The 27,784-nt window shown below is 40.1% G+C and overlaps 1 protein-coding gene and 1 long non-coding RNA gene across 5 annotated transcripts in view; one reads left to right on the forward strand and one right to left on the reverse strand.

The window, feature by feature from the left end:
- SPATA6 (spermatogenesis associated 6) overlaps positions 1–12,934 on the reverse strand; it is a 150,539-nt gene extending 137,605 nt beyond the window's left edge. The window contains exon 1 of one of the 2 annotated variants that reach the window (XM_082686348.1): positions 12,671–12,934. In XM_082686348.1, the coding sequence (XP_082542474.1) occupies positions 12,671–12,721 (51 nt within the window). In that variant the 5' untranslated portion in view covers positions 12,722–12,934. The remainder of the gene's footprint in view (positions 1–12,670) is intronic. The other variant, XM_082686349.1, reaches the window with a different exon arrangement.
- The window catches only part of LOC309843112, a 1,054,942-nt gene that overhangs the window by 308,286 nt on the left and 718,872 nt on the right, over positions 1–27,784 (forward strand). The gene's annotated exons all lie outside the window — the stretch shown is intronic.

Genomic DNA, 27,784 nt, shown 5'->3' on the forward strand with positions numbered 1-27,784 from the left:
ATCCCAGGACTCTGGGGATCATGACCTGAGCAGAAGGCAGAGGCTTTAACCCACTGAGCCACCCAGGCACCCCTGGTATGGGATTTCTTTATAGGGTGATGAAAATGCTCTGGAATCAGTGGTGATTGTTTCACAACTTCATGAATATATAAAAATTAACTGAACTGTACACTTTAAATGGGTATATTTTATATATGTGAATTATATCTTAATTTTTTTTAAATTAAAGATTCAGGATAAAAGCAAAATGATAGAGGGTGTATCATATGAATATATGAATATCGTAAGAAAGCTAGGGGACTGTCTTAATCTGATACAGAGTAGACTTCAGAAAGAGAAAGATTACCCAAGTTAAAGTGAAGCATTTCATATTGATTAAAAATTTGATTTGTCAAATTTCAAGTTTCAAATTTCAAAAATCAAGAAGATATAAGAAAATTAAATGTATAACCAATTAATAAGATACTATCAAAGTACATGAAAACAAACTGAATTTCATTACTTTCCTCTTAGTAACTGATAAAATAAGCAATCAAAAAATCACTAAGAGTATGGAAAATGTGAACAACAACATTCAAATAATTTGACCTAATTGACATTTATGTAATACTCCATCCAACAGCAGAAGGATATACTTTTTTTTCTAAGTGCACAGGAAAACATTTATCAAGAAAGATGATACTGTGAGCCATAGAAGTCTCAACAAACATAAAAGGACTGAAATCATGCAGACTATATTCTCTAGCCCCATTAAATTAAATAGAAATAAATAACAGGAAAATGCCTGAAAAAACCCTAAATATTTGGAAATTAAACACTGTATTCCTAAATCACACATATGAGTCAGAGAAAAAATACAAAACAAATTTAAAAATATCTTGGACTGCATGAAAATGAAAAGACAATATATAGAAATGTGTTAGATATAATTAAATCACTTCTAAAAGGTGTATTATAGTATTAAATCTTAGAAATTCCCTTTAATTCTTTCTCTGCAGAAAAGGCATTTGACACATGTAAGCTCCATTCATGATAAAAGCTCTAACAAACAGAGGACTGCAGAAAATTCTTCAACTGATAAAAAATATCTATGAAAAAGCCTGAATTTGATATCATACATAGTGCTGAAAGACTGGATGCTTCCCCAATATCAGCCAAAAAGGTCAGTATGTCCATGCTCAACACTTGTATTCAACAATGTACTATTATAAAGGTCCTGGCCAGTACAAAGGACAAGAAAAGGGAATATATACAGATTGAAAAGAAATAAAACTGAATATTTGTAGACAATCTAATTGTAGTCTACACTGTACAAAAATGCTACTAGAAATAAGGAAAGGGTCTGATGTCACAGGATATAAATTCAATATGCAAAAAATCAATGCTATTTCTCTATACCAGCAATAACACTTATAAAATGAAAAAAATTTTAAATACCATTTACAATAGCATTAAAACCTGAAGTATGTAGTACTTACAAATACATTTAAACAGATTACGTGTGAGTCATGTCTACTGAAAACAATAAACACTTCTGAAAGAAACTGAAGGTCCAGATAGATGTAAAAATACACCAGGCTCATGGACTGAAAGACTCAATATTGTTAAAATATCAATTCTCCCAAAACTGGTCTATAATTTCAGTGCAATTCCAAGAGCTAAAAAAACCCAATGGAGTTGACAATCCAGAGATAATTTCAGTTCAAATGAAAATTAATTTATACAATCTGAAAACAATTTTAAAATAAGTAGTTAGGATTTTTCATCTGGGGGAGGGGAGGAATTAAAAAAAAAAAAACCCAAAACTATAAAATTAAAACAGAGAAGGAAAATACTTGGCAGTCATTTAAAAAGAGAGACTAGGGACAGCTGGCTATCTCAGTCAGTAGAGCATGACTCTACTGATCTCAGGGTGTGAGTTCAAGCCCTACATTGGGGGTAAAGTTTACTTTAAAAATATTACAAATTAAAAATTGATAAATTAATAAATATGAAGACAGACTATATGAGAATCCTTGAATATGTAGTCAGTGAAATTAAAAATCTCAATATAGGAGTTTTGGGTTTTTTTTTTTTTAAGATTTTATTTATTTATTTGAGAAAGAGAAAGCAGGAGACAAAGTGAGCAGTGGGGGACGAGCAGAGGAAGAGGAAGAAGAAGGCTCCACACTGAGCAGGGAGTCCAATGTGGGGCTCCATCCCAGGACCCTGGAATCATGACCTGGGCCAAAAGCAGATTCTTACCCAACTGAGCCACGTAAGTGTCCCTGGGTTTTTTGTTTGTTTGTTTTTAAGAAAGAGAGAGAGAGAGCATGTGCACACACAGGAGCAGGGGCGAGGGGCTTTGAGAGAGAGAATCTCAAGCAGATTCTATACTCAGTGCAGAGTCTTATGCAAGGCTTGATCTCATGACCCTGAGATCATGACCAGAGCTGAAATCAAGAGTTGGGACTCTTAACCAACTGAGTCACCCAGACACCCCTCAATACAGGAGATTTTAAAAATTTAACTTAATAATTTAATAATATAATCCTGAAGAATTCCCTAGAACAAGATATAAAAGTAAAAATTACAACAAAAAAAGCACTTAAGAAATATGGAGAATAGATAAAAGTTCCAATATATGTCTAATAGTGTCAGAGGAAAAAAGAAAACAGGAGGGGAAAAAATGAAATTCAAAGACATAATAGCTAAGAATTTACCTAGAACTGAAGAAACCCACAAATTTCCAAAGGGAAAGTACACACCCAGTACAAAGCAGAGTAAGTAGAAATGAATCCAGTTCTACAGATCACAGTGCACTAGATTACATCAAGAATAAAGTGAAATACATAAACACAGTGAAAATTTTAATATATCTCCATTACAACCTAGTAGATCAGGCAGACAAAAAGATTAATATGGAATTAAAGATATTTTGGAGAAAACAAACTCCATTTGATAATGGTTGTAGAGACCTACATCCAAAAAATGAAGTTATATGTAATTTTCAAGTAAATAGAGAACATTCACAATAATTGGATAAGTATTAGGACACAAGAGAAATCTCAACGGAAATAGTATCATGCAGATGTCATTCAATACCCCCATGCAATTAAATTAAAACACCACAATAAAAGATAGTATGTTTGTATATGTGTAGGTAAGTATAGTATGGGACAGGGGAGTATATACACATATATAAATCCTATGCATCTTGAAAATGAAACTAAATCCTAAATAGTTCATAAGCTAAAGTAGAAATCACAATAAAAATGATAAAAATATTTAGAACCAAATAATTTTAAAACAATATTATCAATCCTTTTGGGATTTCAGTTAAGCATCACTTGGAAGCAAATCAAGTGCCCTAAAGACAGACAGTAATATAAGAAAAGTATTAAGAAATGAAAAAATAATGAATACTGTTTTTCTGAAAATAAATAAATAAATTGAAAAAATTAAAATTAAAAAAAAATGCAGAGAAATGATAAAACAAAATTTAGATTAGTGAGTAGCCAAAGGGCAGAAGGGAGAAAGGATTCTATTAGAGAGATATACAGGAGGCTTCACCTTCATCCAAAATGTTTTACTTCCTAAGCTGAAAGGTAGGCACATGGGTGTTCATTATGTTGCTCTTTATAATTTTTTGTATGTCTAAAATATCTTAAAATAAATGTTTTAAGAATAAAAAAAACAAGGGACCCTGGGTAGCTCAGTGGGTTAAGTGTCTGCCTTCAGCTCAGGTCATGATCCCAGAGTCGAGTTCTGAGCCTGGCTCCTTGCTCAGCAATGAGCCTACTTCTGTCTCCTGCTTCCCAGGCTTGCATGCTCTCTTTCTTTCTCTCTGACAGTTAAATAAAATCCTTAACCAAAAAAAAAAAAAAAAAAAAAAAGGCAAAAAAAACACCGAAATCTTAATGAAACAAGTATCTGACTCAGATAGCAAAACCTCATGTATGAACACAAACGAAAGATCATAAATAAAAAAATAAGCCAATCCAAACACATAAAAAATAATGCATTCTAACAAAAAGAATTTACCATAGGAATATAAAGAGTGCAACATCGCAAAATGTGTCCTTTCAAAGACTATGGGAACAATATTACATAATAAAAGCATTCAGTATAATTCAATGCCTCAGGATGTTTCCAAAATGAAGAATAGAAGGGAACTTTCTTAATTCAGTAAGTGAAAATCTTAGAACCAATATTACATTAGGCTGAATTATATGAAATTGTCACAGCTTTTTTTTTTAAGTCAAAAAATAATCCATTGTCAGCAAATTCATTAAGATTCAATATAATACTGGTAAAACCTCAGAAGCACAACTTAAAATAAAAATAAAGAGACAAGTATATCTACTATTATTCCTACTGTTTAACTTTATACCAGAAATTCTACTCAAGGACATACAATAAAGAAAACAAAACAAAACAAAAAAACATTGATCAGGAAAAGTCAAACCTATTCCTACTGTTTAACTTTACACCAGAAATTCTACTCAAGGACATACAATAAAGGAAAGAAAACAAAACAAAACAAAACATTGATCAGGAAAAGTCAAACCGTCTTTATCCATAAACAACATAATTTTCCACATAAAAAATCCAAATAATGACTGGAACTAATGTGAGATTTCAGCAATGTGCTGAATTCCAAATGTGTGAAAAGACATATAAGAATATTCATGGAGGGGGGACGGCGCCTGGATGGCTCAGTTGATTAAGCATCTGCCTATGACTCAGGTCATGATCCCAGAGTCCTGGGATTGAGGCCCACGTCTGGCTCCTTGCTCAGCCGGGAGCCTGCTTCTTCCTTTCCTTCTGCCTGCTGCTCCCCCTGCTTGTGCTCTCCCTCTCTCTGCAAAATAAATAAAATCTTAAAAAAAAAAAAAAGAATATTCATAGGAATACAATTTTTAATATCCCCAAACTGGGAAAATGTCCATCAACAGTAGATTGGATACAAAGGAACTGAATAGGCAGTTTTCCAGGAATGGCATAAAGATGGCTACCAGGTACGTGAAAAGATAGTCAACATACTGTCATCAGAGAAATGCAAATCAAAACCGCAGTGAGGTATCACCTCACAAATTTTATAATGGCTATTATCAAAAAGACAAGAAATCCTAAGTGTTGGCAAGGGTGTGGAGGAAAGGGAACCCTACCGCACTACTGATGGTAATGTAAACTGAGTCCAGCAACTGTGGAAAACAGTATGGAAGCTCCTAAAAAAATTAGAACTTGAACTACCATATGATCCAGCAAACCCACTGCTGGGTATATAGCCAAAGGAATTTTAAAAAGGATCTCATAGAGATGTCTGTACTCTGATGTTCATTGCAGTATTACGATAGCCAAGATATGAAAAACGACCTAAGTGCCCAACTGTCCCTGAATGCATAAAGATGTGAGAAGATGTGAGATTATACATATATAATCTATAGCCATGAGGAAGCAGGAAATCCTTCTTTGATTTGAGACAAACTGGATGGGCCTTGAATGCATTATGCTATGCGAAGGAAGTCAGAGAAAGTCAAATATTGTATGACACCACATATACACTGAATCTAAGAAAGATAAACTCAGAGAAGCAGAGTAGAGTGGTGGTTACCAGGGGTTGGGAGACATAGGGAAAATGGGGAGATAATTATTAGTCAAAGGATACAATCTTCTAGTTGTAAGACTGACAAGTCTGGGGGTCTGATGTCCAACATGGTAATTATAGCGAGTACAGTCTTATATACTTGATATTGCCAAGAGAATAGATCTTAAACGTCCTCACCACAAAAAATAAATGATAACTATGTGACAGGATGGAAGTAGTAGCTAATTAGCTAATCCTATAGCAGTGATCATTCTGCAATTTATAAATGTATCAAACACATCTTTTTTTTTTTTTAAGATTTTATTTATTTGTTTGTCAGAGAGAGAGCGAGAGTCCGCGCACAAGCAGGGCAGTGAAGGCAGAGTGAGAAGCAGGCTTCCCGCTGAGCAAGGAGGCTGACACAGAACTCCATCCCAGAATCCTGGGATCACGACCTGAGCCGAAGGCAGACACTTAAGTGACTGAGTCACACAGGTGTCCCTACAACAGTAGGGACAAATAAACTTGTTGTACACCTCGAATTTATACAATATTATGCGTCAATTATAGCTCAATAAAGCTGGGGAGAAAAAAACAACAGAATGATTAAGAACTATTGTTTACAAGATGACAGGGCTGAATTCTCACTAAAAACTAGACATTAAAAAGTTCATACTGTGGAGAAAAAGATTTCAAGAATTCAAATTATATTGTGATAGAAGTCCTGATAGCTGTTACCTTTGGGAGAGGAGGGCACAAAAGGAGTGGCTGGGAGGGATGGAGCACAAGAGTGCAATGTGGGGTGCTGATATTCTAATTATTGATCCAGGTGGTGATTACACACTTCAGATTTGTGAGTATACCTGCTGCATATAGAGTTCTATAAAGAGTTAACTTAAATCAGTAGCATTGATTTGTTCCCCAGTGAGAAAGAAAAGAAAAGAAAGAAAAATGTATTTGCGAAAACAGCAAAAACAAAGTGAAAAAATAAAGTTCAACTAGATCGTTGAAATTTATATTACATATAACTGATAGGTTAGTAGCTAAGAAATAGTCAACAAGAAGAAAAACAAAAACAAACAAACAAACAAACAAACAAACAAAAAACACTAGAATTCCTAAAGGCAAAGAATATAAACTTGCTATTCACAGAAAATGAAACCTCTTGGATTAGACTAAAGTTATGTAGCCACAAAGCAAGAAATGCCCAGAGCCATCAGAAACTGAAAGAACAAGGAAGAATCCCAATCCCACCCCGCCTACCCCTCTACTCCGTACCCCTCAGCTCCCAGCTCTTCATCCCCTACCCACCTCCAGAGCTTTCTGGAGTGTTACCCTGCCGAACTTGTATTTTGGACTTCTGCCCTCCAGAAGTACGAGGAAATAAATTTCTGTTGTCTTAAGACATCAAGTTTGCAGAAAGGGGAACCCTCCTACACTGTTGGTGGGAATGCAAGCTGGTGCAGCCACTCTGGAAAACAGCATGGAGGTTCCTCAGAATGTTGAAAATAGAACTGCCCTATGACCCAGCAATTGCACTATTGGGTATTTACCCTAAAGATACAAATGTAGTGATCCAAAGGGGCACATGCACCCGAATGTTTATAGCAGCAATGTCCACAATAGCCAAACTATGGAAAGAACCTAGATGTCCATCCACAGATGAATGGATCAAGAAGATGTGGTATATATACACAATGGAATACTATGCAGCCATCAAAAGAAATGAAATCTTGCCATTTGCAACAACATGGATGGAACTAGAGCGTATCATGCTTAGCGAAATAAGTCAAGCAGAGAAAGACAACTATCATATGATCTCCCTGATATGAGGAAGTGGTGATGCAACATGGAGGCTTAAGTGGGTAGGAGAAGAATAAATGAAACAAGATGGGATTGGGAGGGAGACAAACCATAAGTGACTCTTAATCTCACAAAACAAACTGAGGGTTGCTGGGGGGAGGGTGTTTGGGAGAAGGGGGTGGGATTATGGACATTGGGGAGGGTATGTGCTTTGGTGAGTGCTGTGAAGTGTGTAAACCTGGTGATTCACAGACCTGTACCCCTGGGGATAAAAATATATGTTTATAAAAAATAAATAGTTAAAAAAAAAAAAAAACAAAACAAAATGAAGACATGAAGGACACACATTCACAGTTAACAAATTAAACTTCTTCATTTTGGCAAAAAAAAAAAAAAAGACATCAAGTTTGTAGAAATTCGCTATAGTAGCCCTATGAAATCAACACAACCACCTGAGCCTCAGTAGTTCCATTTCTAAATCTAGTGCCTGGAGCACTGGGTCTGTAGTCCCTCCTTTACAACAGATAGTTTGCAATTTACTATACATGTGACTAAAAACTAAACCAATGCCCTAAGTAAAAACAAAACAAAACAAAAAACCAGAAATAATTTATAATAAAAGATCTATTTTTATATGTAAATGCCATGGCAGGACTAAGCTAGAAGATACAGCATTTGAACCTATACACAGAATCTATGTAAAATGGACAGTTTCTAAACCAGAATGACAAGTGCCCATACTGGCAACTCAAACGCAAACAGTGCTGCCACTGGTGCCACAATTTTCCAAAAAAGTAAACTCTTAGCAGATTTTCAAACAAAGCAAAGTATACTCTTTCCTCAAATTACACTATAATTGTATTCCTAGAAAATCCAATGTATTTTATACCACCTTGCAAAAAAAAAAAAAAAAAAAGACTTTGTGTTTATACATAAAACAGATTCTTAACCTCTAATAATTGTCCGAAGGTTTTCACCTACACATTCAATAGGACATTCAAGTCGTGCAGAATACTAGAAAACAGCAGCAGGAGCCCTAAATACTAAGGTAAAAAAAGATAGCCCAACAAATTTCACTGGCATTTAAAGGTCTATCAAAAAAGAATATAAATTAATCACTATTATAAAAATAAATAGTATTATATAGCAATAAGGAAATGGACTTGATCTGCAAGAATCAACACTGACAAATTTTGGTAACTGAACTGGAAAAAACAGGTACGGGATACATAGAGTAAAATACCACTTGCGTAAAGTTTTAAAACAAATCAATAATACCAGTAGCACACAGACATGCACAAATATACAGTAAATGTACAAAACCAGAATGAAAATAATACATTCCAAATTCAAGACATTGATTGCCTCACCTCTAGGAAGGGAGGAAGAAAAATGGGTCAGGAAGGTGTGCAAAGGGAACTGTAGCACAATTGTGAGACAAATCACTCCAGGGAAAGCTGGAGAAGGATCACAAATATTCAAACAAGCAGGGATCAAAAAGGACCCAGATCTGTTTGCCCCAATGTTATCAATAATTTGATGAGGTAAAGAGGTGAAGGGAGTATACAGAAGAAAAACAAGGAATTATATATCTAAACTAACCTCAAACTGACACTATTCAGATAAGGCAAATTGGCTGGTTTCACTGCCCAGGCACTAGGCTTTATTATTCTCTTTCTGATTTTTTTTTTCATTCTCCCAAATAATCTCAAGAAAAATGAACGACTTATTAACAAAAAGAAGAGAGAAGAAACAGCAAAAATACTTTTTCATATCTCAGATAAGATGTATCAACTATTAAAAACGTAAGTGATAGGAGATGTAATTCTTTTGCTGCTCTTGAAAAACAAGTAACTTGGCCTATTATATCTTTCTCCAAAGATTCATTGAGAAAAGTCACACCTTCTTCCTAGTAATATATTTTCTCTCGAGTCATAAGGCTCTGTGGAGCAACACAAAATGTTGTGTTATACAATAAAACCTTTCATGTTTACTATGTTCTTGCTATCATATTACCACAGTATTATACATGAGATTACTACCAATACAAGACGACAGCAAAACACAATCGTGGAGGGAGTAGGGGAGGAGGAGAATGGAGTGTCACTTTCTTTTTAAGATTATTTATTTATTTATTTGACAGAGAGACTGATCACAAGTATGCAGAGAGGCAGGCAGAGAGAGAGTGAGGGAAGCCTGCTCTCTGCCTAGCAGAGAGCCCGATGCGGGACTCGATCCCAGGACCCTGGGATCATGACCTGAGCCGAAGGAAGAGGCTTTAACCCACTTAGCCAACCAGGTTCCCCTGGAGTGTCACTTTCAACAGGCACACAGAGACCAAACATCTAATTTCCAGTTAACAGGAATCAGGAACAAATTAAATGTTACCACAAAGGGAAAATTCAGGCAATAATATGACATGGGATATTCTATATCTGAGCGTGGTATCTTCAAAAGGCAATATACACAGAGTTGTACAAGAATGAATGTCCATAGTAGCTTTCCCTACAGCAGATGAGTATGGATGGGAAATAAGTTTGAGAAGACAGAACTGGATGTGTGACCGCTCTGAGTATATCATTTTGTAGGTTTTTACTTTCATACCATGTAAACATAAAAAATTAAATTGAAAAGAAAATACTAAAATTTAAAAGAAGATGCTATGGTCATATAATTCATCTATTCAATCAAGGCCAAATTAATCAAGCTTGCTTAACTTGTCTGGTTGCTAATGGGTCTTTTTTGCTCCTTCTCAGCATCAGAGCCATCTAACAGACTTTCTGCTGGTCCGAAAACTTAGCTCCTTGTTGCAGAGCTGTCCCTAAAAAGAGTTGTGCAACCCTAAACAAATAACTAGCCATGCTAAGCCTCACCTGTGAAACGGAATTAAATTCAATGACAGCTAAGATTCTGAGAACTGTAAAATTCTGACTCAAGTGTTTGTTGAAAAGAGTTAAATAGCAATGTTTGCACCTACATAATTTCTTCAGCTTCAACGGACACAGAACTCCATTGTACTAAAGTAAGTCACTTTCTGTAGTACAATCAACACTGAGGAAGAAAGGTACTGAAATCAAAAGTATTTCTGCAACTCTTTCTGGTAGTAATCAGTTACAACGAAGTACTTCCTCTGGAAGATTCTATTGGCAGTGCAGAGGAAGCAGCTGCACCACTGGGCTGCTAAGCCCCATTGGCTGACAGGGGAGGAAGCAGCGGTCAGTAACAAAGTCTGGTGAGGCAGGGCGTGCCTGAGGAAGCGTTTGACTAACTGTTCCAGGCCAAGCCCTTTAGGAAGCTTCCTGTATTCATTGGTTAAAGGAATCTTAACTTTACAAAGAAGTTGCTAATCTTTGGCAGCTGTGGATGAGCACGGTACCTTGCTACAGAGCAGAGTAAAATCTCTGTGGCTTTAGAGATAAACCAAGAGTGCCAGAAACATTCTTCGCCTCCACCCTGCCTCACAATCTGTCCTACCCAGCCTTGCCTTCCTTAAGACCTAACAAAAGATCTAGAACAATCTTGAGACCTCCAGGGAGGTAACACGGACTGTGTTACAGCGGCCTCATTCTTTTTTTCTTTTCTTTTTTTTTTAAAGATTTTATTTATTTATTTGACAGAGAGACACACAAGTAGACAGAAAGAGAGGGGGAAGTAGGCTCCCCACTCAGCAGAGAGCCTGACGCGGGGCTCCATCCCAGGACCCTGAGATCATGACCCAAGCTGAAGGCCGAGGCTTAACCCACTGGGCCACCCAGGTGCGCCCAGCGGCCTCATTCTAATGCGAGGAAGTTCAGCCAGGAAAGCAGGGCATGGCCAAGGTGGGGTTAAGTGGAGAAAGAAGCCATGGGCAGGAAGAAGTAGGGAGAGCTTCTTGAGGTAGCGCTCAGAGGTGTGGTGCTGGATACAGAAGTACCCTCGCACACACATACCTGCCCCAGTTTTGCTGGGAGATAAAGAGTTGAGTGATAAGAGGGCTTGGGAGAGGTGGACGGAGAGAAAAGGGTTTGAATGGGGGAATTTTGGCTCCAAACTGCTGGCATGTCTAAAATGGGGGTATGGAGGGACACCTGGGTGGCTCAGTTGGTTAAGCGGCTGCCTTCAGCTCAGGTCATGATCCCAGCGTCCTGGGGTCAAGTCCCACATTGGGCTCCTTGCTTGGCAGGGAGCCTGCTTCTCCCTCTGCCTCTGCCCGCCACTCTGCCTGTGCTCTCTCTCTCGCGCGCGTGCGCGCGCTCTCTCTCTGACAAATAAACAAAATCTTAAAAAAAAAAAAAATGAAATGGGGTTATGGAAAGGTTCTCTGGGGATTTCCTCTAGAAGAGAGAGGCTGGAGCTTTGTCTGAAGATGAGAATGAAAGGGGTCTGTAAAAAGTGAAGAGAAGGGAGTTTAAGAACAATTGGAAGGGTCTTCTGAAATGCAAATTTCTCATGCCAAGGAGAGGTCCAACCTCTCTCACTTAAGGAAGGGCATGGGGGCTCAAGACCTCAGCTGGATTTCCACAGCAGGTCTGGGGACAGGATCCTCTTGAACAAGTTTGGAAAGTGACTGTTACTGGTCCTCTCCAGCAAGTTCAGAGAATGAGCAGTTTCTCTGTAAAAGTTGGTGCCTTTCTTGGAGTGACAAGAAAGATAAGGGATTCAGGTACCTGAAATGGTTTCTGAGGGGCTGACCCCGGGGGAGATGACAAGGTGCTCTGTGCGATATTGACACAATTTGGTTGCTGGGTGTGAGGATTCCACATTGAAGACAGAGTAAAGAGTAAAGGCTCCTTCACCAATCAGAAGCTTGGAAATTTGTCTGAAAGAATCTGCCTGCAGTGATTTGGGAAGAAAAAGTCTCCCTTGACGACCGGAGAGAAACGGGACTCTTAAAGAACAGGAGCAGAGAAGAGGAATTTAAAGAGAAGCTCCTCCATCCCAATTCACTGCAAAGTTAGGGGCAGAAGAGGAGGGGCTTTCTGAAGTGGTCTGGAAATGATCTGATGGAACCCAAGCTGGAAGCTGGGATAGAGCGAGGAGAGCAGAGGTGGGAGGGCAGGAAGGGGCGGCGGGGGGCCGGGGGGGGGGGCGGTGGGACAGCTCTGCGAGGCTGGAGTGGGAGGGCCTTCAGGATTTTGAAGTAGGAGGAGACAGAGGTGACGCGGGTCCACAAGGCTCCCGAGGGATGATTCGGAGGGTAAAGTTGGTTCGAGGTGACTCGGGGTTCAAAGAGGTGAATAAGGGAGGCGACCCCGAGAAAATGCCGGAGGCTCGTCGACACCCAGGTCGGGGGGGTGATGGGTCGCGACCCGTACTCACAGAGCGGATCTCCAGCGCCAGGGCGCATTGCAGCGCTTTCACCTTCGGCATCCGCGCGGGGTAGGGCGGCGGGGAGGGACCCCGGCCGCGCGCCCGAGTGAGACGAGGAGACGCGGGGCGGGGCGGGGACGGGGAGGAGACGAGGTGGCGGCGGCGGTGGCAGCTGTGGCCCCCAGGCCGGGGCCCGCGGTCCAGCCTGGGTCCCGCCCGAGCAGCAGCTGTGCGCGGGGCGCGGACTCGTTGTCATGGCAGCCAGGAGGGGCGGGGCCGGAAGAGAGGCAGGGCGGGGAGGCGCGGGAGCCGCCACTCCTAGGCTAGAGGCCGGGGGCGGGGCTCGGCGAACGCCAGAGGCGGTGCCACGCGGGGAGGCGTGGCTTCCGAAGGAGCGGGGTGGGGCGGGGCAGTTCTTCTGTGACATCAAACCGTGGGCTCAAAGCCAAACAAAGGAGAGAATAGCTAACCATTTGCGTAGTGGAGCAGTGCCCAGGTGAGGGACTTGGACTCAGGAGCTCTGAGTTCCAAGGTGGCGATGGCACCTTGGGTTAGTAGAGTCCTAGTGCAGCCTCAGTTTCCTCAACTGTAAAAGAATAGTAATTATTATTGATTATTTATTTGAATTTCACAGTAGTTTACAAAGCCAGCATGAGATGAAATGGAAGATTAGAGAAGAGGTTTGCCCAGAAGAAGGTAGAACCAGGACTGGAACTCAGGACCTTTCCTGTAAAATCTGTGGCCTCCCTGAGAACTGAGGTGTGAATCAGATCACGTTCTTCCTAGTCTCCTACTCTGTGGTTCTGTTAGTGTGTCCCCCTCTCCCTTCAAGCTTCCCCATTCACTGAGTATTCACATGTACTCAATGTACACTGCTTAAATTGACTGTCAATGCAGAGCCAACAATAAATCCATTTGGAAAGGGCTTGGGCCATAAACCATCAAAGATGACAAGAATCTAAGATTGTCCAATCCAGTCTTTTTAAAAATCATTTTTATTGTAAAATACATTATACATAGAAAAGTGTATAAAATATGATCATCTTAAACAATAAAACAAATAACTGTGCAACTAGTACACAGGTTAAGAAACAGAATATTACTAGCACCTTAGAAATGCCCCAACCATTGCTTGCCTTCCTTGCCCTGGGAGAAACCACTCTCCCACCCCCTGACTTTTGTTTTACTAATCCCCTTACTTTTCTAAATACTTTTGCTATTAATGTATGCGTCAAGGCAAAGGGAGAGAAAGAATCTTAAGCAGGCTCCAGCCCAGCATGGAGCCAGACATGGGGCTTGATCTCACAACCCAGAGATCATAACCTGAGCCAAAATCAAGAGTCAGATGCTTAACCAGCTGAGCCACCCAGACACCCCTTATGTGTACATTTCTGAACTAGATGTTTTTAATTTTGCTTCCTGTTGCTGATGTTATATAAATGAAATTATACCACTTGTATTTTTCTGTGACTTGCTTCTCTTATTACTACATTGTGGAATTCACCCAGTATCAATGCTGTGTAGCTGAAGTTTTTTATTTTTGGATAGTACTCCAGTATAGTGAATATTATTATTATTGATGGTCACTGGACCTGTTTCCATTTTTAGCTATTACTAACAATGTTATGAACTTTCTAGTACATGTCTACTAGTGTACGCATGCTCCAGTGGGAGTAGATTAACAGGGTATTAGGTTTTGTACATGAGAAATTTTAATTGGTAATGCCATACCGTTTTCCAAAGTAGTTGAACCAATTATTGTTCCTGCTGGGAGTGCATAAGAGTTATTTTCCCACATCCTCGCCAACATTTGGTATTGTTTAGGTTTTTAATGTTTGTATATTTGTGTGTGTGTAGTCCAGGTATCTCATTGTGGATTTGTCTTGTGTCTCTTATTATTATTATTCTTGAGATTCAGCACCTTTTCCTGGTTTTATTAGTCTTGCCACTTTCTTTTTATGAACCGTCTACTAGTTCCCTTGCTATTTTTTTTAGGTTGTTTTTCTCTTGCTTGCTTTCTGTCATGCTCCCTTGCTCTCTCTCTCTTACACTGATTTATAGGAGTTCTTTATATATCCTGACTACTAATCCTACATCTATTATATGTGTTAACAAATATCTTCCCCAATTCATGCTTAAGTTTTATAAATTTTCCATATGGTATATAATGAGCACAATAGAAATTAAGTCATGGAGTATGAACAGTCTTCGTTTGACCAAAAAGTTCCAAGTTGCTGTCCAGATTGCCCTGCCAGTCTACACTCCCACCATCCAGTGAATTTTTTATTTCACTTAATGTATTATTCAGTTCTAAAATTTCCATGTGGTCTTTTTCTTTAGTTTTCACATGACTACTGATATTCCCCATTTGTTACTCTTAGGACCCTATTTTCCTTTACCTCTCAAAGATATCCTTTATTTTTTGAAAATATTTACAATAGCTGCCTTAAAGCCTATATCTGTTATACCCAACATCTGTGCCATGTCAAGTTCTGCTTCTACTAATTGAATGTTTTCATAACTATGCATTGCATTTTCCTGTTTCTTTGTATATCTAGTGATTTTTCTTATTGAACACTGGATATTTTGAATAATACGTTGTAAGAACCTGGATTCTGTTCTTTCTCTGAAGAGTGTTGATTCTTATTTAAGCAGGCAGTTTAAGTATGGGGTGATTACCTTGCACTTATACAGACTTAGTTATATACTTCACTAGTGCAGATATGTGGAAAGCCCAAGATGTTCTTAAAGCCCATCTAACTTAGTAGGACTCAAGTAGGACTCCAAACTCTGTCTCTTCCAAACTCTGTCTACAACAGGCTTGGTTGTAGACTTTGTTCAGGCAGGTCTAGTGCAGGCCTAACTCTAGGATATTGTTCTTTCTGCTAGAGTGAAGACTTTCTGGTGTATAAGCTGGATTCCAGAAGTATTATACAAAGTATTAAAAAGATCTCTCCACTATGAAATGTTCAGTACCCCCAGTACTGCCTGATCCTAAGCACTTCTGTTCTGTTCCCAATCCTTAGCAGCCATGAACTGGCAAGTCTCTGGTGATCTCACGTTGTGCTTATAAAGTTCATCCCTCAGCCTTGAACTTTTGGGCAAACCCTTCATAGGTTTCTAGGCTTTCTGTGCACAGTACATGTCTTTGTCAGTGTGGGCTATTTAACAGAACACCATGGCCACCATAGTGACTTATAAATAATAGAAATTTATTTCTCACAGTTCTGGAAGCTAGAAGTCAAGATCAGGGTGCAGCATAGTTGAGCTCTGGTGAGAACCCTCTTCTGAGTTGCAGATGGCCCTTTTAGTGTTTTATCCTCACACAGGGGAATAGAGTGAGAAAGCTCATTGGGGTCTTTTATAAGAGCACTATTTGTATTCATGAGGGCTCCAACCTCATGACCTAATTACCTCTCCAGGGTCCTACCCACAAGTAACACCACATTGGGGATTAGTATTAGGATTTCAATATATTAATTTGGAGGGGACAGAAACATTCAGTCTATAGCAACTAGTTTAAAGATGTTCCCCTCTGTCATAGCCTTCAACTTTCAGCCTCATACAAAAACTCAGTTGCCAATTACTAAGCCCCAGCCATGAAATTTTGGTTGAAACTTCTAATGGGCCTGAATTGCAGCCCAAATTGTGAATGGCACCACTATAATTAATGATGTATCAGGAAGATTTATAATCACAGGCTGCAGATAAAATAGAAATAGTACGCTTCTGCACTTCCCCTCCTTTCATCCTTTATGAAACTTTATGGGAAATAAGTCCAGTAAAAATTGTAAGCTCTTAATCTTTCCCAGAAATCCTACCTCATTGGATGAATACTTTGAGAGAATAAATTAGAGTTTTTTTTCCCCCTTTTATACATCTACTTTGCATTTATAAAGTGAGGCCACTTTCCCTGGCCAAATGGTCAGAAGGCTAGAAGAATTTTTAAAGATCTCTATTGTTGGGGCACCTGAGTGGCTCAGTGGGTTAAAGCCTCTGCCTTTGGCTCAGGTTATGATCCCAGGGTCCTGGGATCGAGCCCCACATAGGGTGCTCTGTTCAGTGGGGAGCCTGCTTCCCTTCCTCTCTCTCTCTCTGCCTTCCTCTCCACCTACTTGTGATCTCTCTCTCTCTGTGTCAAATAAATAAATAAAATCTTTTTAAAAAATTAAAAATAAAAAGATCTTGGAGTGCCTGGGTGGCTCAGTGGATTAAAGCCTCTGCCTTCGGCTCAGGTCATGATCCCAGGGTCCTGGGATCGAGCCCCACGTCAGGCTCTCTGCTCAGCGGGGAGCCTGCTTCCCTTCCTCCCTCTCTCTCTGCCTGCCTTTCTGCCTACTTGTGATCTCTGTCAAATAAGAAAAAAAAAACTTAGAAAAAAAAAGATCTCTTTTGTCTTCCATCCATGTTCAATCTCTATAAGGGAATTGATTTCCAACAAAGTCAGTGTCTTCATTAGTCATAACACTATTAACAATAATAACAGCCATAGTAACTGTTCAGTTGACAGTTCATTTAATATCAGCCGTTGTACAAGGTACTTTAAATAGGTTAGTATACACCTTAAACACCTCTACAAGAAAAGTATATATATCCCCATTTAATAAATGAGGAAGTAATCGCAGAGTAAATTAACATAACAGATAGTACCTGGTACCCCAGGAATTTGAACTGAATCCCGCCCTTCTCCTCCTATAAAATGCTACCTCTCCTTATTTATTATTTTAATATTATCAGTAACAAAATGGCCATCAGTTTAAGAAACAATATAACCAAATAAATGTAACAAGAGTTATTGTCATATTAATAGAATAGATGTTATGTAAAATATGACATTATGATCTTGCATTTGAAAAGATACGTGTGTTCCTGAAAGCATGTTTCTGTCATTTAAATTGATTCTCAGGATGATCCTGTATATTATAAAATAAAACTATTTCTAAACTTCTAACACCTGATTGTGGGCTTATTTAAGTTTAAGAGAAACAAGGAAAAACAAGACTTTAAAATGACTTTAAATTTTTCAGATAGGAATAAAAGACACTTAAAGTTAATCCTACGAAAATTTAAAAACAATTAAAAAAATAAAAATTTCTGATATAGTTTGGAGTAAAAAGATCAAGCAGGAACCATCCTGTAATAAGAATTTTCTTATGTTGTGTCAACTATACCTTAATTAAAGGAAAAGAATTTTCTTCTGTAGAATTTTCTTAAAAGAATTGTACTCCTTAGAAAAGTGTTTGGGCTTGAAATATACCTTGCAACCAGAATAAGACATACTCAGAAGAATGTTTTGTTTTATTAATCTTGTCTCCCTATGTAAGATATGCTAGGCCAGTCAATAATAATTAGATTTCCATTCCTCTGGTTAAGCTTGAGAAAAAAATAAGCAATTGAGGGTCATTTCCAAATTCTTGTATAACAGCCTTAAAGAAAATGGAAATGTAACAGGCCAGCTTGCTTTTGAAAAATAAGAAGAAGGAGTAGGAGAACATACTGTAAAAGTTCTGACCCCTAGTTATAAACTGAGCCTGCTGGAATGGGGCATTGCTCTGACCTGGGGGACGGTCTCCATTACAGGAAAAATAAGGGCCTGGACCCAACCACAAGGCTCCCCAGAAGGCCAGTAGCATTGTCTTGACTATAAGCTACACCTGTCCTAAGGAAGAATTTCTGAATGAGGGTTCCTTTTGTGGTATTGGATCCATGCAGTCGTTGTGGGAAGAATGGGATTCCGATGTAGGTACCACGGATTTCTATCCATAACTCATAAGCTGTAAGCACCTGGAACACTGAGTACTTGTGGTAAACTGAGTAACGACCTCCTAAAGATGTCTAAATCCCAATTCCCAGAACTGTGAATGTTACTTTCTATGGCAAGAAAAGGGCTTTATAGATGTGAAAATAGCCTATTCTTGGCCAAATTTTCATTACCAGTATTATGAACTGAATTGTGTCCCCCTAAGATTCATTTGTTGAAGTCTTAACCCCCAGTACCTCAAAATGAGACTGTATGTGGAAGCAGGATCTTTAAAGAGGTCGTTAAAGTTAGATGAATTCTTTAGGGTGAGTCCTAATCAATCCGATGATGTTCTTGTAGAAAGAGGGGATTCGGACACACACACACACAAACACACACAACACACACAGAGAAAAGACAGCCACACATAAGCTAAGGAGAGAGGGGAGGGCCTCAAGAGAAAGCAACTGCTGATCCTGGACCTTCAGCCACCAAAACTTTAAGAAACTAAGTTGCTGTGGTTTAAGCTTCTAAGTCTGTGGTACTTTGTTCTGGCAGCAAGCAACCTAGTAAAATCAGTAAAAAAAAATTGATCCCATTCCGTGGGTTGCCTCTTTGTTTTTTTAACTATTTTCTTTGCTGTGCAGAAGCTTTTGATTTTGATGAAGTCCCAAAAGTTTATTTTCACTTTTGTTTCCTTTGCCTTTGGAGACATATCTTGAAAGAAGTTGCTGTGACTGATATCAAAGGGGTTACTGCCTATGTTCTCCTCTAGGATTCTGCTGGGTTCCTGTCTCACGTTGAAGTCTTTTATCCATTTTGAGTTTATCTTTGTGAACGGTGTAAGAGAAGGGTCGAGTTTTATTCTTCTCCATATAGCTGTCCAGTTTTCCCAGCACCATTTATTGAAGAGACTATCCTTTTTCCACTGTATATTTTTTCCTGTTTTGTCAAAGATTAATTGACCATAGAGTTGAGGGTCCATATCTGGGCTCTCTACTCTGTTCCACTGGTCTATGTGTCTGTTTTTATGCCAGTACCATGCTGTCTTGGTGATCACAGCTTTGTAATAAAGCTTGAAATCAGGTAACGTGATGCCCCCAGCTTTATTTTTGTTTTTCAACATTTCCTTAGCGATTCGGGGTCTCTTCTGATTCCATACAAATTTTAGGATTATTTGCTCCAGCTCTTTGAAGAATACCCACATAATGGGAGAAGATATTTGCAAATGACAGTACAGACAAAAGGTTGATATCCATGATCTATGATGAACTCCTCAAACTCAACACACACGAAACAGGCAAACATATCAAAAAATGGGAAGAAGATATGAACAGACACTTCTCCCATCAAGATATACAAATGGCCATCAGACACATGAAAAAATGTTCATCATCATTAGCCCTCAGGGAGATTCAAATTAAAACCACATTGAGATATCACCTTATACCAGTTAGAATGGCCAAAATTAACAAAACAGGAAACAACATGTGTTGGAGAGGATGTGGAGAAAGGGGAACCCTCTTACACTGTTGGTGGGAATGCAAGTTGGTGCAGCCTCTTTGGAGAACAGTGTGAAGATTCCTCAAGAAATTAAAAATAGAACTTCCCTATGACCCTGCCATTGCACTCCTGGGTATTTACCCCAAAGATACAGATGTCGTGAAAAGAAGGGCCATCTGTACCCCAATGTTTATAGCAGCAATGGCCACGGTCGCCAAACTATGGAAAGAACCAAGATGCCCTTCAACGGACGAATGGATAAGGAAGATGTGGTCCATATACACTATGGAGTATTATGCCTCCATCAGAAAGGATGAATACCCAACTTTTGTAGCAACATGGACAGGACTGGAAGAGATTATGCTGAGTGAAATAAATCAAGCAGAGAGAGTCAATTATCATATGGTTTCACTTATTTGTGGAGCATAACAAATATCATGGAGGACAAGGGGTGTTAGAGAGGAGAAGGGAGTTGGGGTAAAATGGAAGGGAAATTGAATCATGAGAGACTATGGACTCTGAAAAACAATATGAGGGGTTTGAAGTGCCGGGGGTGTGGGAGGTTGGGGTACCAGGTGGTGGGTATTATAGAGGGCACGGATTGCCTGGAGCACTGGGTGTTGTGAAAAATGAATGAAATTTATTTATAAAATAATGAATACTGTTTTTCTGAAAATAAATAAATTGAAAAAATTAAAACAAAAACAAAAACGAAAAAAACAAAACAAAACTTTAACTGAATAGTCTTTCTATATGGCCAGATTATCCAAAAAAAAAAAAAAAATTGATCCCACATCCATTGCACATTTTCATTCTAAGAACACTCACTTTCTGAACTCTGAACATTAGCATGAGCTGTACTTCTCTTTATTCAAGAGGATAAAAAATCATAATAGCTTTCATCATAAGAACATATAGCCAGATAAATTGCTTTTACTTGCAAATAACAGAAAAGTCAATTACCGATGGCTTAAAAAATGAAGATATTTAATTATCTCTCATACCCAGAAGTCTAGAGATTGTCAGGACCGGGGGTCTGGGAGAGGGGAATGTTGGGTGGAGGGAAATGCTGAAGCTCACCTGGTTTGAAAGCCCAGGTCCTTTCACTGTTTTTAGGGCTTTTTTTTTTTCCTTGCGAAGCTGATTGTCTTCAGACTGGCTGTCCACATTCACACCAGGAAAAAGGAGAAAGGGCAGCACCAACAAACTAGAAAGTCATGCCTGTCCCTTTTTAGAGAAAAATAAAAGCTTTCTAGAAGCCTCCCAACATACTTCAGTTTCTAGGTCCCATGATCTCCTACAGCTGTAGGGGAGGCCAGAAGCAGAATATTTCACAAATGGGAAAAGGATGTTTACAACTGAGAACCAGTGGTTCTCAATCCTAACCAGAATCATCTGGGGAAGTTTTAAAAATACAGATATCTGGGCTTCATTCCCAAGGGTTCTGATTACATGTATATGCATATATGTGTGTATATATATATACATATATGTATATATATATACACACACACACATACATACACACATATATATAATATATTCTGATTATCATACATACAATTATATATGTATATATCATACATACTATTATATATCTTCACATACAATATATGTATAAATATATATTTATTATTTATATTATGTATTTTAAATTTAAATATATATGTTAACCCTATAGGTGGGGATTCCACTGCGCAGTCAGGTCGAGAACCACTGGCATAGATGACTTATGGCTCATACCATGATACCACCTGAAACAAACTTGGGACTCAGCAAACAAGACACGAAAAAACAATAGGATAGGGATTCACATCTTGAGGCAGACATGGCTAGAAATTATTTGCTCATAAAGCAGGAAAGATGCAGCTGGATTTGGGCATGTGTGGACACAAGCTTAAGATCATCAGCCTCCTTGGCTCTCTTCTCTCTCCACCTCCCTTCTCTCTCATCTCTCCCCCACTCCACCTTGCTCTGCCTCTCCATCGCTCCTCCTCATACTCCATTTCTTTCTTCCCTTCATCTCCTCTCTAACTCTAGCACATCTTGGTAATCCAGGTTAGAGAATTATAAGCAGGTTCATTTCCTACAGAACCAAAACAGATTCTCCAGTCCTTGGTTGAATGCTTCCAGTGGCAAAAAGCTCACTGCCTTACAGGGAGTTACTGCATAAGAGTGCGAGTTAGCCTCTGCACCAGGGCACCTGCCCAAAGTAGTGAGCAAGGACTGGGTTTGTCAGCCAGCTGCTGGCCAGAAAGAAGCACGTTTTTTCCTAATTCATACAACGATGGCCTATGGGCTAGCAGGGCATGTTAATGAGGCTCCTTTCCCACTGTCCCATGACTGTGACTATTTTATGAAGTTCTCTTTTACAACAGGACAAAATCCACCTCCTTAAAGATTCCACTCAGTGATCCACTTAACAGTTTGGAGCTGCTTAGAACACATTTACTCCCTCCTCTCCAGTCCCCCACGGCATCTTTTCTCTTCTGGCTTTCTCAGCCTTGGCCTGAGGCTTTCTCAGCCCTGGCAGTCCTGCTTCAACATGGCTCGGACTCCCCACAGCATTCCCTTTTGCTCATCTGGGATACACTGTGGAGTGGACAGTGTCCCCTTATGCTGCAGCATGGTAACCTGAGCATTGTAAATGGGAGAGTCTGCCTAGAGATGGGGTGACTTTATTGTCCTTGAAGGGAAGAGAGAGAATGTAGAGTACAAAAGCCTCCATTCCCAGAGCCCTGAAGGGGATAGACACGGATAGGCACAAGAACAAGTGGCCGAGTTTAATGTCTCAGAAGCCAACGAAGAGAAGAATTTCCACAATGACCATCAGTTCCCCATGTGGTTGTGAGTTGGGTAAGATAAGTATGGGAAGTACTTAATGGATTTGGAACCTAGTCATCGGTGACCTTTGTTAAGTAAGTTTCTGTTAATGGGTGAATGACAAGGCATGAGAGACACTAGGTACAGAAGAAAGAAGTGTGCAGATGGCAGTTACACAGGGCTATGGTCCAGAAGGTGGTGGACAAGGGATGGGGCTGTGATCTTAAGGATGGAGGAAGGTTGAGTATGGTCGTAGACTGAGCAAAAAGAGGAAGTAGAGAGTTAGAGGCTGAAACCTGGAAGCAGGAAGAGAATTATGGGAGCTCTGTTCTAGGGGACTCTGAAGGCATAGGTGGAGGGATTGGCCTTGAACAAATAGACTAACACATCTTCCTTAGAGCCTGACAGAAGGACAAATAACACACACAGAGAAAAGTGGAAGATTCCTTTGAAATGAAGACACAGAAATGTTTGGGGAGCTGTTTGGTTTTTTTTTAACTTTTAATTTTTTTAATTTTATTTATTTATTTATTTATTGATTTTAAGGGGAGCTGGCTTTTATAAAATAAAGCAGTATCAGTGCTGCTATGTCCTTCTCTCCCTCTCTCTTCTCCCTTCATGGAGTATTTATTGAATCCCTGCCACCCAGCATTGTGGCAGAAAAAGCCTTTGGAATTTGGACAGAGCTGGCCTGTTCTTCATCCAGTTACTTTCTACCACCAAAAGCACATGCCAGCCAGGGATGGGGGATTGGAGGGAACTCTTTTCTGCATAGCCCATGATTGCCTCTAAATTTTCCTATGTGTTCTCGATGTCCTCATCATTTTGACAAAGTTGCACAGGAGGACATAGCTTAGTGGGCTGGTCAGATGTGGAAAGAGAAAAAGGAAACAGACACAGATGGCTTAATTCCTCTTCTGGAATTTTTTTGTTTCGAGCTGTTTGTTTGGAAAGAGTTTCCAGACCTCTGTACAGGTTTGAATAGGGAAACCCAGAGGACGGATGCAGGACCGTGTAGTGCAATCGTGAATCGCACAAAGAAGTGGGGTGAGTTGTAAGGTTTGGATGTGGGGAGGAGGGAAGTCTGAAAATGCCTCAGATGTGAGTGAGAAGTAAGACATGGAAGTACCATGAGAGGAAGCAAGGTATGTAAGCCCCTATAAATATCTGAATTAAGAAAAAATAATAATAATAATAAATAAAAGAAAAAAACCTGAGTTGGAGGTGGGAAGTAAGGTAAAGCCCCTAACTTCCGTGTGACTGTTAGTTCATGTATTGGGCTGGCCCAGTGGCCTGTGAAACCCCCTTGAAGCCAAGGATCAGGTCTTGGTTATTCTATGCCCACTAGCTCTCATTGTGCCTTGGTGGTGCTGGGTTTTGTGAAAGCTGAAGCTTATATAATTTGGAAAGGGCTCTTTAAGAAAAAGGATTATAAAATTATTAATGGAAAATTAAGTCCAAAAGTGAACATTTAAAATGGAACAGATCACAAATCAAAATTTAAAAAAAATCTCAAAATCCAGAAAAATCACTTTATACTAACTGCCTGAGATAGTCACTATAAATCTTCTTGTACTTCCTACATTTTCTCTTTGATTACCTTTTCCTAGGACAACAATTTTTGTGAAAGATAAGTCAGTCTTTCTCCCAGGATGATTGGTCAAAATTGGGTTTTTATTTTCCAGAATTCATCAAAGTCGATTTTAGCTTCCCAACTCCTCATGGGACATGTTTGGTGAATTCTCAGATGCTTTTTAAATTTTTTTTTGAAAACTTCATCAAGTTTCTTCTATTACTTGCTGTAAGAACCCAGGGCATTTGCATTCCCCAGATGCAGTACTCATCCTGCACACTCTCTTTATTGACAGGACTCACTCACTGATGTGTGGCTGATGTCTTGGTTGGCGAGGCCTTGGTATCTCTGGGTCACGGCACTGGCTGGGTCCCTACTACAGCAGTTGCAGTGTTCCTGGGAGCCTTTCCTATGTGAGGAGATAGCTAGCAATAATGGAATTCTACATAGGACGTGACTGTGAATCATGTAAACATGACCTTGTAAGCCCAGCTTCAACTTAACTTCCCTTTAGGGCCATGCCCAAGATGCCTACGGCTGCCATATGTAAAAGCAAGTGAAGTGGAGGGGAAATTGGAGTGGAAAGAGACCAGGATCTTAGAAGACAGCCATTAAACTCTCCCTTGTGCAATTTACAAAAACATGTGAGTAGGTGGTCAGTGGTACCAGGGGAAGGGCTCATGCAAGTCAGGGGCCTTGAAGCCTCCCAAACACACAATAAAGCTGTCTGTCTGTCCTATACTGGGTACTCAATGAAGACACAGGAAAGGGAGGGAAAGGAAGAGGGGTGAGCAGGAGCCAGAGCAGTCTTGCCCGAAAAGGAGATTCCTGATATCGCAGGTTGTTGGTGAAGTATCATCAGTGCCCCAGCCTGACCTCACCCGGAAACCTTGCTTCGTGTGTCCGCTGGGACGTCTGGCCTCCTGGGTAGGCTGCCTGTGTTCCTCCCCCGCTTCACCCCTAGCCACACAAAGGACTACATTCTCATCACTGTGGCAGGAAGTTTGCCAATCACCGCGCTTCCCTGTGTGCCTCTTTGATTTGCAACATTTAAAGGGCATGAAGAGATGCATTCAGAGGCAGCTTTTAAATCTGAAGTTACCCTAGTGTGAGTCCCAACTGAAGCATGCTCGCTGGCAGTAACCGCTGAGCACAGCTGGAGGGATGGCGGCATTTGCCCTATAAAACATTTGATACTTTGCCAATAAACTATAAAGAGGGAAAGAAAGCCCCTGTCTAGTTGGAAGTTACAGGGCAGCTTTGGAATGTGCTGACCAAAGCAAAATGTGCCGCTTGTTCCCTCAGATTATAGTACCCCTGTCCTGTTGATGAATGAGAGCGTAGTTCTCAGGAGTTCAGGCCTCTGACTCAAGCTCCCACTCAGCAGAGTCACTGGGATTTCAGGGCCTGCCCCAGTCCCTTCCTTCCCCACTGGGGCTGGGAGCTTGAGAGAGTCCTCAGGATCCACTGACGCTGCCCAGCTATGGATGCCACATGAGGTGCTCTCTACTCCGCCTCTTTGTGGGCCTGTCGCTGGGGCTACTACCCCTGCAAACGAATGGGCTTTGGCCGCCATTACTGTTGTTCTTCAGAGCTGTTTCTTTACTAGTGCCCAGCATCTCTGCTCTCCCTCTGACGAGCATCCCCCAGCCGGGGAAAACATGCTCTCAGTCAGACTTCATAGGGTCTGGCAGCCTCCTGAGAAGAGTTATTATAAAGCTTACCAAAGGCAAATGCCCTTTCTGATTTTCTTATCCATTCTTGAGAAGCGTAGTTCATGTTTTTCAGGGCTAAGGTGGAAGGCAGTTGAATGGTAGCAACCGGTCTCAAGGGAAACACGCGAGTCCTCCTTGCCAACCCACAAACCTACAAAAATTCCAAGACAGGACTCACAGGCCTCCTACTTTAGGATGAGTTCCTTAAACCTGGGGATCCTCCTGGAGGCTATCCTGTGAGATACACTTTACCTCAGGGTCAAACTCCACTCACTCTCTCTCCCCAGGAGGCCTAGGAGTTTTGCTTGTTTGTTTTTTAAGATTTTTTTTATTTCACAGACAGAGATCACAAGTAGCTGGAGACAGAGAGAGAGGAGGAAGTAGGCTCCCCCTGAACAGAGAGCCCGATGCAGGGCTCGATCCCACCACCCTGGGATCATGACCTGAGCCGAAGGTAGGTAGAGGCTTTAACCCACTGAACCACCCAGGCGCCCCAGGCCCAGGAGATCTTATACAAAAAAGGATTCCTGGAAGTTCTGTTCTCCCAGAATTACTTATTTTGGGTTTTCCCAGAACCTTCAATTATTTGAGTAAAGTGGTTTACTGAGGTGATGATCCCAGAAACATTTACGAGAGAAAGAAGGAGGCCAAATAAAAGGCCAGAAATTACTATTGTGGGAGAGTTAAATTTAATCCCTTGGGGCCAGTGTGAAATTTACATCTTAGAGTTATTCCATCCCATCTGAGGTCTTTGTCCATTCCATCAGCCATTGGTTGAGTGCTAATTCCAATCTGTCTTTCCATATGGGTGGAGTGGGTTCTGTCAATGGAAGAAAGTAAAGACCCACAGGTGCTGGCAGTTGGGAGTGAACACAGACATAGTGTGTATGAGGTAATAGGGGTAAGACACGGGCATGGGAGGCCACAGTTTCCAAAGTGGACAAGCGGGAACCTCTCGTGATCCATAAAGAAACTCACAATCGAGGAAAAGCAATTTGCATGATCTTCAGAGTGTGATGTTAGTCTGTACGGGAGCCCTGGGTAATCCATGCAGTAAGGAACAGCTGAAAACATAGGAACTGGCTAGTCCTATATCCCTAGGCCACTGGGCACCAATAAGAGGAAGGCAGGGAGCTGGGCTTCAGGACAGAATTCTTAGTTCAAAAGAGAATTGGGGTGAGAAGGAAAGGAAATTGAGGCATAAATCTGCATTGGTCTCTAAAGACAGTATCACCCTGTAGGTGTTTCAGAAATACATGGGTCTTTTAAAAAAGGCTGTCACAAAAATTGGAGGGTGCTCCTGGCACTTAGTGGAAAATAATCAGAAATGCCAGGTAGTCATGCACAACGAAGAATTGTCCAGCCTCCCCAAATCCTATATTTGTTTATATTCTCATGGTTGGAAAATGTATTCATAAATATCTGAGTCTATAGCCTAACTTCATTTCACACATAAACTCCAAGTCCTTTCTTCCAGAATGATGCAATTTTTTTTTTCTTAAATAAAAAAGAAGACTGTTTTATTTTGTTCAGAACTCTACTAAGGGTTGTACAAAAAGAAAAAACAAACAAAAACAAATTAAAAAAGAGTCATACAAGAGTTTAGAAAAGCACATTGCTTTCAGCTAGCGGTGGTGCTTGAATCACTAGTTCAGCATACCTGACTGAGCCGGCTTTCATTTGCAGTTCTTCCAGTCAGGTAATTTGATAAAGAGATGAAAGCATGTGCTGCTTCATTGCATCTGTTTATGTACCAGCACATTTACATA

This window comes from Mustela nivalis, assembly GCF_964662115.1.
Source record: "Mustela nivalis genome assembly, chromosome: 10".
NCBI classification, from domain to species: Eukaryota; Metazoa; Chordata; class Mammalia; order Carnivora; family Mustelidae; genus Mustela; species Mustela nivalis.